Source organism: Homalodisca vitripennis, chromosome 8 (assembly GCF_021130785.1).
Source record: "Homalodisca vitripennis isolate AUS2020 chromosome 8, UT_GWSS_2.1, whole genome shotgun sequence".
Lineage (NCBI taxonomy): Eukaryota > Metazoa > Arthropoda > Insecta > Hemiptera > Cicadellidae > Homalodisca > Homalodisca vitripennis.
Window position 1 is genome coordinate 103,119,509 of NC_060214.1, and position 13,876 is coordinate 103,133,384.

Genomic DNA, 13,876 nt, shown 5'->3' on the forward strand with positions numbered 1-13,876 from the left:
CCAGCCAATTAGAGTATTATAGTAACAGACATTATGTTTCAGGTTGTTACCGCAGTATATAGTTGACCAAGTGAGCAAGATATTTTATGTCAGGATAATTCCACCCACGCAACATGAAAAGGATGTCAGCCCTACAGCCGCCATAGTTAAGGACCTCATTGATCAAGATGTCATCTGAGTTTTGCCTTCAGTACATTAAAGCCAATAGAAGACTAAAGGTTCGCCTAATTAACATTAGAAAAAGTGTTACATATCAAAATATCGTACTGAAACTAAATTCAACAATAATTTTGTTTGAGTAGTACCTACATAAAATAAATGTCCATAAAAGAAATACATGTTATTCTACTTTTTAACGTTTTTACGCTCAGATCGGATCTTTATGATAGATACATCCAATATTCCAATTGATGTAATGTATGTATTGATTGTATGTTTTTTGATGTAATTACATCAAAAGATCATTTTCATTAATGTACTTGAAGAGTTGAATTGAAAAGATATTCATAAATGACTATACGACTATATGTAAGATATTTTATCGTTTAGAACAAGAGGCAACAGATATTTTGTTGTTAGTAAATAAGTTACATATGTATGTAATTTAATCTCAAACCTTACCTTATGTATAAGTCGTTCTACTCTTTGAGTTATGAGGAAATCCGAGACCTATAACTATGTTGAAAAAGTTAACAAATTTAATTTACTATCACTCGTTATTAAACTATCACTTGTTGAATGTAGTATATTTATATTTATTTAAATATCGAATCATTTATGAAACATCTAGTCTATTAACGTTACTGCATTATTTAATTGTATATTTAAATAACATTTACATAACATAACATTTAAATAACATTACATTTGTACAGTTATACTCAATAAAGAGTTTGTTATTTATTGTATATTTATTCGATTCCTTTGGTTTCATTTGTCATAGTGAGGGAACAGAGAGCCAATTTGTATTGTATAGCCTAAGCACAGGACCTGGTTTTTTAGAAATTGATAGAGAAATTTTCAGTAAGAAAAAAATTGACCCCCAGTCACGTTAGTTTTGGCGAAGATCAAATAAAAGGGTTCAAAATGTGAATTGACAGTATATTCTCAGAACATATCTATTTTAGATTGACCCACTTAAAACCAATTGTTATATACGTAAATAATAATATTAAATCAGCATCAACTAACCGTATACAGACCTATCTTAACCTAACCTAACCTAATAAGACTTCCAGTCCATGTATATGGTTGCTTGACGGTGAAATACCTATTATATATGTAACTAACGATAGGTTTTACGTGTCAGTCTAAGCAGAATTTATATGAGGAAAATAAATACTGTTTCATATTCTTAACCCTTTCGATCATCCTCTTATTTCGATCAGCAAAGAAACTAGCGCGGCTGTCGGTTGATTTCTTTGTTTCTTTCTGTATATGTTTATTTCCAACGGCAGCAGCCATTACTACAATTGATTACAATAAGTACATGCATTTAGCAAAACGACAATAGTTATATAAATAGTAATTAATAAATACGCTAACTTATAAATGAATCAAATTTCCAAATTTGAGGAAGACATGCAGTTGATATTAAATTACTAATGTTTTCAACACAGTATATAGATATACACATTTTAACGATAACAACAATGCAACCCGACTAGAACAAAAAATTTTAACTTGCATATAAAAATATAAGTTATTAACAAAAATAAATATCTAATCCGTAATATAGCATAAAACATAACAGAAACATAACTGTGCATTCTAGCTAAGGAACTGACATTAAATATTTAAATTAAATACTGTGCAAATTAGGTAAATAGTTAACATAATAGGGCTACTAGAAATTGATGCACTAAGAGGGAAACACAGTCAAACCATGGCGACGAATACAATGGATACTGTCCCAGAAAATATCGCATTCACATACAATTCGATTACCCAAAAACATTTAAGTCTCGAGTTCAAGAAAAGCCAGGTTCTGTGCTTATACGTTGGCTCTAGACTCTTAGAGTATTAATATAGGCGATAATAACTAGGAAAAATTACCATAATATGTCTGAAGTAAGCTATATTTATTTTCCTTAGAACCTCCTTCATCAACCCCTATTATGACACGTTTATAGCATAGACAGCGGAAGTGATACTGAACGATTGGGTTACAACTTATCTGTTTCTCAGTCTGGGCCGATATTTCGGCTAGAGCAGCCCGCATTAAAATAGTCCGATGTCATTTGGAGCGGTGTTGCCATATCGTTGTTGACCACCAACTGTTTCCGTTCTGACGGGGCTTTTGTTGGACATTGTATGCAAAACAGATGAGTACAATCTACTGCACGTATATTTTTACGGGAACAGTTTATGGTGTTTGTTTATCACAGCATATGTTAAGACAGATCAGTGATTTTCCACACACGTAAAACTGGCAACAATGGTGTAGAGGGTGGATTCAGATTAGTCAGCCGCCATTAGACTATTTTCGTGTGGCTGCTCTTATATTTAAATCATAGTGTTTAATCGAAAGTTGCAGCGACAGATTCCTCTTATCACTTAACAGTAAAATACGACTCTCAGATAACGAAGTCCCTCTCAGTGAGTATGGTGCATGCTGCCTGTGTTGGAGCTTCACTGTATCCTTACTGAGTAACGTACGCTAATTTAGAGTTTATTTAGTTTGTTTAGAGTTTATTATCAAACACATATGGAAATCGTGGTTTTTTCAAAATCATAGCATAGTTTTTATTGTGTTAGCGAAGTACCACTCCACTGATATTTCACTGATTATACTGATATTAATGATATTTTAATGCTAAACACTGTTGATTATTTCTTGTTTACAAAAAATAGCAGGAAAACTCGAACATTGCTTAATTATTTTGGTTTTAAGGACTATTATAATCCTTACTGAAATAAAATTCTAATGTACGTAATATAATATAATAGAAATATCTATGTCAGTGGTAATAGGGTTTGTAATAAACTTGAGCATGAACTAACAAAACTGTGCTATTGGTAGATTTTTATTAATATCTTAAAATCATAACAGCGTTAACAGTGGCCAAAATGAATTTTCCAAGGAACAGGACACTGTGAATCTAAGAAAGCTTCAGTCCAAAGTTCTAGGTAATAATGGTTTGAAAGTTCGAAACACATTTATGCATTCTTTGATTTAAAACATGCTTTTTCTTTACATCATGTAGCTTTTTATAATTATTACGTCATGGGATTGGTTTTCAGTAAAATGGCCTAAGGATTGGCAATGGTAATCGTAAACATCCGTTAAACCTTTATAGATTTCAAGAAAGATAATCACATGTTAAAACGTAAACACATAAATAATTTGTGTACGTAACTGAAATTCGGCATGGATCCAGTTAGTATTTGCCGATGGACATTAAATAATTACAATACACCTTTAAATAATATAACGTCCTTTTAAGAGATTATCTAAAACAAATTGTAACTAGGAGAAAAGAGAAGTGGTCCAGAACATTCTTTTCCTGAAAAACAAGTCTCAGCTAGCAAAAGAAGGTGGGATCAAATTATATTATTACAAAATACGATTAATGTTGTATTTAACTAAATTATTGAAAATCATGTATTTAGTTCGACCATAAGTTAAATCTCTCCCCAAGGTTGGTAGGAAAGTCAGTGACTATACTTGTATATTTGTCCACGTGCTTGTGCCTGTGCACACGAATAGAGCAAAGAGTAGTCTTGTTCTTTTGTGACCTTGTGAACAAAGAGACAAAACCTTCATCAAAATGTTATTATTTTAAAGAAATTCCTAAAAAATTTTAATACTTTTAAAGTATTATTCCAGTGCAAAAATGTTTGTTTTTACATTTTATCGGTATGCTTAAAAAGGTACAATTTGGGTCATGGCGCTTGAAGTGTAGAAGTAGAAGTAGTAGTAGTAATAATAATAATAATACTAATAATAATAAATTATTACCTTTACGACAATATTGTTGGTAGCAATGCTACCAAAACTTGGAACTTTGATTATTTTAAAATAGTTAATAATATGGTATTATAATGTGAAAGCATCAAAATATAGTTTTTTTCTTGTAGCAACATGGGCTACAGAAGGTTTAGTTAATTGTTAATAGATTGGTCGCTTAAATAAAAATATAATAAATTAATTAACAATAAAGGTTTAATTGAATTTGAATTTGACTTTTGGAAAGGATCTATAAATTCACCCACATCATAAAACGCACTATTGGTTAAAAGTGATTTTAATTTACATAAACAATCGAGAATTTGATTCACTCTTAACGTTTTCTGGCAAAACATTAAAAAGACATCCTCCAGATTAACAGGGAAGATTGTCACGTATATTCAGTGTATGCTTATGTGGCCTAACATGTCCACTAAATCTAGTATTTTGTGAATACACATCCCTGCCTGTTATCAGCGTACATTTGTACCGTAAATTAGTTAATTAAATTTCACACAATGTAAATTTCGCAACCTAATCAGCCAGTATAATATAATATTATTTTACATCCAATGTTCCGGAACTAAATTATTGGGCGGAGTAACTACCTAATTGGCACGCGTATGAATTTTTTCTTCTAACCCTTTGTAGCAGCCCAACTACGTAACCGATCTGACCTCGCGCGCTTTGTCCGTAAGTAAAATTTATCTTTTCGTATTATTAAATTAGCCCTTTGATGCCAAACGTATAAAATGAATGTAACGTAAAGTAAAGATGTGAATAGTAAAGTAACTTATCCTTGAAGATCTTTTATTTGCTTGATTGAGATAGATAAAGGTTGTGGCGTCGTCCTTATGGCGACGAGCACGTTGTTTATAAATAGTAATTTGTATCATTAAATGGCTAATACCGTCGCGAATTTGTTTTAGGCGAGTTTACGTAGCTGATGTATCTCACGTGTTGTTTGAATAGATGGCTACCCATTTCCCAACTCTACTCCTCTTCTAGAAATATAACCGTTCTTAGACTACAGCTTCAATGTCTCGGGCCAAGGACGCCGACACCCGGGTTGTGAGTCTACCTATTGTGAAGGGAAGTGAAATATTATTGTTTTGTAAAGTAAAACGTTCGTACGCATAATTCAATAGAACATTGGATATTTTTAGGCCCACCTAGAAGATATACTTTTGTTGTTATATTCTAATTGGCAGCAACGTGGCAGTACATAACTTTTCCTTTACCATCTAAAAGTGGTGCTTTTAAAGTTTTCGTAATTAAACTGAACTTATAAGTAAACTTTGTATTTCTAGTATTTATTACTACGACCTCAGAAGTCACCACCCCCATGTGTTATCGTCATACGGTACACATAATTTTATTGCGCGAATCTGCTATTGATGTGCCTACTCTGCCATCAACTGGGTGAAACTGAGTGAAAACGCCACAATGCCTGCCATTAAAATAGAACATTTGTCCAAAGATGAGTTGGTATTTGAACTGATATCTAGAGGTATTAAATTAAATAGTGGACAGTACAGTAAATGAACTCAGAAAGTCCTTAAGGACAGTGTTTGAGAAACAATATTTTACCTACTCCTAGTAGCCTATTAAAAATAGACCACAATCAGGAAGTAAAACTTCTCAGTGAAAAAAAGTGATATTATTAGAACATGGGTGCAGTGAATTGACAGTGCTAGTTCACCTTTAGAAATCACCAAATTCCAAGAAAAGTGTAAAACATTTAATAAACCGTTTATTTTTAAACAACCAGCTAGAACTAAGTTCTGTACATAGTGAAACTTTATCAGCTTTAAAGTGTAGGCTAGTAAATGTTGAACAACAGTTAGCTAAAAACTTGCTACCTACAGTGAACCTAGAACAGCTTAAAGTGTTAGAAGCCAATTTAAATGAATCATTAGAACAAGATGAGGCTATGGAACAGGCAGTGGAAGAACAAATAGGCCCTATTTCTGTACAAACCACCAAACAATATCACAGCCTACTGCCAGTACCCCCACTTTGCCTATAATGCCTATTTATAATGCAAACAATGATTGTATTAGTCAACCTATGTCTGGTTTTAAATATGTTTAATAAGTTAAACAACCCTGTAGAAATGTTATTTACAAAATTTTACAGTAACAAATGGCTTAGTAGTACCTGAGCTAATAAACATTTTGAAAACTTTGTTAAAACTAAAATGTGAAACTAGCCTATCAGAAAATGAAATTTTAGCATTGTTACCATGTTATGCAAAAGGTCCACTTTTAGCCAAAATAATACAGTGTAAGTCTGTCATGCCAAATGTCAACTATCTACACAGGGAATTAATTAGTGCTTTTATCCCTGTAGGCCTAATTGAAAGACTGAGACTAGATTTAGTTTATAGGCCACAAAGGTTTGATGAGCCACTGTATGAATACATCTATGACATCAAAGAGCTCAGTCAAGTTTTATTTGGGTAACATAAAGTGAACAGGACTTGGTAACTTGTATAAAAAGAGGTATTAAGCCTACAGATAGAAATAAGTTAATTTTTGATAAACAATCCCATTTGTTTTGCAGATTTGGAAAATGTTATGTATAGCTAGTAACAATATAACCTTTAATGATAACTTAAGGGACAATTTAAGTAAGACATATGTTAACAACATGTATCCACCACATGTTGAACACTTAGAAAAAAGTAGGCCTACTGTCAAAAACCCAAAGTTATGTTTCAATTGTAATAGGCCTGGTCACTTAGCAAAAAATTTGTTTTAGGAATCCAAAAAACTAGTCGATAGGGGAGTGGTATTACACACAACACCTAAAAAATATCCCTCCCCGGTTTCATAAGTTTAAGAATAATAATTTTAATAATAGTAATACAGTAAGAAAAGAAAAACACTATTTTATGAGAGTCTATGGTAAGGTAATTAAAAATTGGAGTAAATTACACTATAGAAAACCTAATTTAAGGGACTAAATGTTAGACAGTGTAACAATATGCCTTTAATTGAAGCTATAGTGGGTAAAAATGTAAAAACAAACTGCTTATTAGATACTGGTGCTACAAGAGATATAATTAGTAAAGAATTTTATGATAGCCTATTGTTGAATAAAAAATGTTTCTAAATTAATGAAGTCAGATGATAGAATGTTTGCTGCAAATAACACTGAAATAAAAATGTTTTGGTTACTGCTATGCTAAGATAAAGATTTCTAAATTTTGTTGGAAAAGTAAAATTTATTGTATTGGATAATTTAAAATGGGACATTGTATTGGGAAACCCATTTATATCTAATAGCAAATTAATTTTAGATCTTGATGGAGATTCATGTTATTTTAAATTCAATTGTAATGAGAAAATAACTATTGTCAGACAACAGCCTTTTGAACATGAAGTAAACAGCATTGATGTAAAAATAGGGTGCACTAGAGCTGAGGCTGAGATAAAAAACCTTATAGGGGATTTTCCAAATGTTTTTTAATCCAAAATTAGGAGAGGCTCTAGATTTGGAAGTGAGATTAGTTCTAAATGACCCCACACCTGTAATTAGGCCTTATTTTATGAGCCCTCATACTGTAAAAATAAGATGAAAACAATACAGGATTGGTTGGACCAAGGAATAGTTGAACCCAGTACTTCAGCCTACTCCAGTCCAGCCTTTTTAACCAAAAAGGACAGACTTGTAGTCAATTATACCGAATTAAATCAAAAGTTACAGAAAAATTGATTTTCCCATTGGTGATTTAAATAATTATTATCAACATCTTAGTGGAGCCAAATATTTTTCAATAATAGATTTAAGAAAAAAGTTTTTTGCAATGTCCATTATCACCTGATAGTCAAGATCTTACCTCATTTAGCACTATATTTGGTAAATATAAATTTAAACGAGTACCCTTTGGGTTTACATGTTGGTAGTGCTGTATTGTCCGCCTATCTGGATAAAGTCCTAGACAATATAAAATTTAAATATGTGATAAATTTTTGTGATGATATCTTAGTGTACAGTAAAGACCTTGATTCGCATTTACTACATGTCAGAGAGATTGTAAATAGACTAAGCAAACATGGCTTAACGGCAAACCTAGAGAAAGCAAAGTTTTGTTTTGAGGAAATCTCCTTTTTGGGGAACTTAATAAAAAATAATACAGTAACTATAGATCCCGAGCGAACAAGGAGTATAAGAGAATTTATTCCGCCTAAGAACGCCAAACAAATTTCACAGTTTTTAGGTATGACCAATTTCTTTTCAAAATTTATAAATAATTATGCCAAATTATGTAATCCTTTAAATCGTTTAAGAAGGAAAAAAACGCTAAATTTGTTTGGACAAGTGAATGTCACGATTCGTTTGTAAAGTTAAAAGAAGCTATAATGAATACTCCTGTACTCCAGTTAGCCGATTTTTCAAAAGCAATTTATAGTAATGACAGATGCTAGTGGAATAGCCGCAAGGTGGTTGTTTGTTACAGGAAAACGACCAAAATGGAATTTAATGCCAATAGCCTATTACTCTAGGAAATTTACTGATGCCGAATTAAAATATACTGTTTATGAAAAAGAAACTTTGAGTGCACTAATTTGCATAGAAAAATGGCACGAATTTTTTAGAAGTAAGAACCTTTTAAATTAATAACTGATAACCAAGCTTTATCCTATGTCCTCATCACAAAAGGAAGGTAGGAAGACTTGCCCGGTGGATCGAGAGGATTTTGAATTTGCCATTTGAGGTGGAATTTAAAAGTTCCACCGATAATGCGCTGGCAGACGCCCTTTCACGTATGTTTGAGGGCGAGTCGACGAGAACAGCTGATCCGAGCCCCAGTGACTGCCGGAACGTTCCAGACCAGGATAAAAATAGATTATTGATTTCCTTCTGCCATTCAAACTCCTCCCGAAGGCAAACATGTAAACGAACATCTAATGTAAAGCCTAGAATGCAGATAAATAATAAGTGCAATAACAAGGATAATTTGTGGTTGTTAATTAATGATTTGCCATTAGCGTTTAAAGATTTAGAAAAATATCAACTTCAAGATAAAGAAACTCAGCGAATCATTCAATCTGTAAAAAGCAATAGTAACAATTTATGTTATTTTATAAAAAAACAATTTACTGATGTACAAAAGGAATGTAAAAAGTAAGAGTAAGATATTTTTCCTGTACAGTTAATTGATTTAGTATATGAATTCTTCCACAGTTCTTTAATAGGAGGTCATTTAGGCATTGCTAGAACGCAAAGAAAAAATTAATCAGTATTTTTATAGACCTGATTTAGACGAAATTATATAAAGGCAAAAGTGAAAGCACTGTAATGTTTGTAAAATGAGTAAAGTGTGCCAAAGAAAATATGAAGGGGAATTAGTATCTGTGCCATTTAAGAACAATATGGATTGTTTATTCATAGATCTTTTAGGTCCCTTAGTGAGAACTAGAAACAGCAATGTATATTTACTTGTAGTTGTAGATGCCGCCAGTAAATTTCTATGGCTAATCCCTTTGAGGGAATGTAAAAGTGCTGAAATATGTAATAACAATTAGACCGCATAATTTTTAACAACTTTTCTGTACCTAAAATAATAGTGTCAGACAATGCCGCATATTTTACATCACTGTATTTTTAAGAAGTTCTTATTTAAGAATTTTATTGAACACCGTAGACTAGCGCCTTACAGGGCTAATGGAAATCAATCAGAAAGGCATATTAGAAACATATCTACATTATTACGTAGTAGTTTTCTATCACGACTGTCATAGTAATTGGGATAATGACCTAGGCTAATATACAATTGAGTTTTAAACACCGCCCATAATGAAAGCACAGGTTTTGCTGCCTTTGATTTAATGTTTAATCATTCCTGTAATAATGCTTTATCTAATTTATGGAAGCTAAATGATCTAATTGGTGAGAATTTGTCCAAGGAAACTGTTGTAAACAATTTAAAGAGAGCTGTGTTGAAATGTAAAAAGGAGTATAGCACATAACAGTAATAGACAAAAGTACTCCAGAGCAAAATGTAAAACATCCCTTTAAGTTGCATTCCTTAGTATGGATTAGAACCCAACTATTTAAGCAATAAGGTAGAAAAGTTTTGTGCAAAATTAGCACCAAAATATGTAGGGAATTTATAGAATTCTATATTTTTTAAGCCCTGTAACTTGTATTGTTACAACACACTGAAAATGTTTTGAATGTAAAAAAGGTTCATATTGTAGATTTAAAATTAAATTAAGACCTGTTCTGTATAAAAAAAACTTTGTAGCATCCCTAGCTTAAGGAAACCACTTACTGCCAAATTTAAAAGATAAGATAAAATCCAGGAAGTTAATTGTTTAGTGAATTCTTAACGAATGTTTCAATGGAAATTAAAATATAGAAAAAGAGTTTGTAGGTAGACTTTGTATAAAGAAATGAGACAGAGTTGATCCTGTTTTTAATATAGGAAACAAATATGAAAAGTTGTGTCTGTCTTTTGTATGTATGTCAAAAATATTGAAGTTTGAATTTTGTGGATATATTTGAAGTGTTAAAATTCATGTAGATTGTAAGATGTATAGGATGTTGTATGTAAATATGTATATTAAGAGTGATGGAGTAGTAATAAGAAATGTGAGACTTAGCTTCTCGTGAGGGGACGTTTCATTCCAAAGTATTCGATCCATATTGGTAACTTGTCCGCAAGTCTCAGGGTATTTAATGGCACAACACTATACACAAAACACTGGTATGAATGCAAAAAGAAGTATGAATGTGGCGCCTATATAACAAAACACTACACTACACTTGTTTACGATTTAATCGCCTTAAATGCCCTTATTCTTGCAACGACCCGCAAATTCTAAAACGCTGCAACGTGCACTGCATGAAAATAATTTGCCTAAATTGATTTTCTATTTTTGGTCCCTAAGCGAGCAGTCATAGAACTGCATTGGCATGCGATCTAGCGGATTTCATAGGAAACTTTTGAAACCCCGCGCTATCGTATTGTTATGGTTGAATTTGAATTTATGTAATGAATAAAAGGTTTGAATTAAGTTTGTTATTTAGAATATGTTTAAAGTAAAGCGACTAATTAGGTTGCGAAATCAAAACAGGGGGGATATTCTGTACCGTAAATTAGTTAATTAAATTTCATACAATGTAAATTTTCGCAAACCTAATCAGCCAGTATAATATAATATTATTTTACATCCAATGTTCCGGAACTAAATTATTGGGCGGAGTAACTACCTAATTGGCACGCGTATGAATTTTTTTCTTCTAACCCTTTGTAGCAGCCCAACTACGTAACCGATCTGACCTCGCGCGCTTTGTCCGTAAGTAAAATTTATCTTTTCGGTATTATTAAATTAGCCCTTTGATGCCAAACGTATAAAATGAATGTAACGTAAAGTAAAAGATGTGAATAGTAAAGTAACTTATCCTTGAAGATCTTTTATTTGCTTGATTGAGATAGATAAAGGTTGTGGCGTCGTCCTTATGGCGACGAGCACGTTGTTATAAATAGTAATTTGTATCATTAAATGGCTAATACCGTCGCGAATTTGTTTTAGGCGAGTTTACGTAGCTGATGTATCTCACGTGTTGTTTGAATAGATGGCTAACCATTTCCCAACTCTACTCCTCTTCTAGAAATAACCGTTCTTAGACTACAGCTTCAATGTCTCGGGCCAAGACGCCGACACCCGGGTTGTGAGTCTACCTATTGTGAAGGGAAGTGAAATATTATTGTTTTGTAAAGTAAAACGTCGTACGCATAATTCAATAGAACATTGGATATTTTAGGCCCACCTAGAAGATATACTTTTGTTGTTATATTCTAATTGGCAGCAACGTGGCAGTACATAACTTTTCCTTTACCATCTAAAAAAGTGGTGCTTTTTAAGTTTTCGTAATTAAACTGAACTTATAAGTAAACTTTGTATTTCTAGTATTTATTACTACGACCTCAGAAGTCACCACCCCCATGTGTTATCGTCATACGGTACACATTTATAACGAGAAAACAGAACTGTTTTTAAAATTGACAAAGAAGTCGGAGATAGAATTTCGAAGTTTTCACATGATTCAATGTTTCTAACATTGGATATTGCCTATATTGGATAAAGTATTTTTTTTAAACGAACAATTTTTTTAATTCTCTTACTGCAAATAGTATTTGTGCTGCTTGAGGGCTTGGAAACGGAAACTGACACTCCAGACCTGTGGTGTCAGAGGCCCGAATCTTCGGGCTGTGCCTCATCAGGAGTTTGTGTCAACAGTAATAGCACTGCCATTAAAAATCCTGCTGTATTTGTCTAACAATATTCTACTTATAGGAGACTGTTTGATACGTCATTCTAGTTTAGCATGTATCCAAAGAGGAGCGCACCTAGGTTGCTGTCCAGTTGCACGTATCCATCACATTAGAGGAAGGCTAATGAGTTATGCCAGGCATAACCTCTATGTGATTCACATTCATGTCTGCACAAACAATCTGAGGAGAGGTTACGGGGGGGGGGGGGCAGGGTACATCGAGAGGCCCTTCACAGCCTAACTGACTTGCTGTCTAGCATGACTGATGACATAGGGAGAGTCACAAGCTGATACTTTGTGAAATTGAATGTGAAAAAGAAAATGTTAAACACATTACTTGTAGAGATTTTTACAAGTTCAATGCACTCATTGTATAGAGATAGGTAATGTTTAATGGGATAAAGTAAAGAATACAGAGGGGTTGGAAAACAAAAATGATTTCAAAAATTAAAGACATGTATGATGTATATGCACCAAAAAGTGAAAAAGAGTAGCAAATAAGAAAGTTCCCTGGCTAAGTAAAAAAACTGAGAAGAGTTTTGTAAATTTGGAAATATCTAAAGATTATTGGAAATACTATGGACACTTTCAGAATAGGTCAAACAGCATGATATGAAAGACAAAGAAAGAGTTCTTTTGTGATAATTTGTCAAATTGGGAAAATAATAAAAAAATTGAAGTGTCTCAGACAAGAAAATATTATAGGCAAACATGTTGGTTAGCTACATACAACAAGACATGAAGGACAATGAATTGAATGAATATTTTATTGTTAATATGGGAACATTTTTATGAAGTCGGTTCAGCACTGATAGACGTTTATGACACTAAAGAAAAATCTGACATTTTAGATGGTTTCATATTTAAGAAGTTTACAGAGAAGGAAGTAATATCTGAAATGAATTATAAACATTTTAGGGCTGTGGAATGCGATGATGTAAGCAATTGCGATTATTATAACAGTAAGTCGATGAGCCATCACAGCTATTACTCACCTTCTGAATGAATCATTCAGGACTAGGGAATGCGATGATGTAAGCAATTGCGATTATTATAACAGTAAGTCGATGAGCCATCACAGCTATTACTCACCTTCTGAATGAATCATTCAGGACTAGGGAATGCGATGATGTAAGCAATTGCGATTATTATAACAGTAAGTCGATGAGCCATCACAGCTATTACTCACCTTCTGAATGAATCATTCAGGACTAGGGAATGCGATGATGTAAGCAATTGCGATTATTATAACAGTAAGTCGATGAGCCATCACAGCTATTACTCACCTTCTGAATGAATCATTCAGGACTAGGGAATGCGATGATGTAAGCAATTGCGATTATTATAACAGTAAGTCGATGAGCCATCACAGCTATTACTCACCTTCTGAATGAATCATTCAGGACTAGGGAATGCGATGATGTAAGCAATTGCGATTATTATAACAGTAAGTCGATGAGCCATCACAGCTATTACTCACCTTCTGAATGAATCATTCAGGACTAGGGAATGCGATGATGTAAGCAATTGCGATTATTATAACAGTAAGTCGATGAGCCATCACAGCTATTACTCACCTTCTGAATGAATCATTCAGGACTAGGGAATGCGATGATGTAAGCAATTGCGATTATTATA

The 13,876-nt window shown here is 32.9% G+C and overlaps 2 protein-coding genes across 6 annotated transcripts in view; both read left to right on the top strand.

Moving 5' to 3' along the window:
- Nucleotides 1-908, top strand: part of LOC124367820 (estradiol 17-beta-dehydrogenase 11-like) — a 36,635-nt gene extending 35,727 nt beyond the window's left edge. For both annotated transcript variants that reach the window (XM_046824949.1, XM_046824948.1), the window contains exon 8: nucleotides 43-908. In XM_046824949.1, the coding sequence (XP_046680905.1) occupies nucleotides 43-178 (136 nt within the window). In that variant the 3' untranslated portion in view covers nucleotides 179-908. The remainder of the gene's footprint in view (nucleotides 1-42) is intronic.
- A 1,434-nt stretch (nucleotides 909-2,342) lies between these two features.
- Nucleotides 2,343-13,876, top strand: part of LOC124367821 (17-beta-hydroxysteroid dehydrogenase 13-like) — a 35,997-nt gene continuing 24,463 nt past the window's right edge. Inside the window, exon 1 of one of the 4 annotated variants that reach the window (XM_046824951.1) lies at nucleotides 2,343-2,598. The gene's annotated coding sequence lies outside the window, so the exon portion shown is untranslated. Of the gene's footprint in view, nucleotides 2,655-2,792; nucleotides 3,130-13,876 lie in introns of those variants that run through there. The other 3 variants (XM_046824950.1, XM_046824953.1, XM_046824952.1) reach the window with 3 other exon arrangements.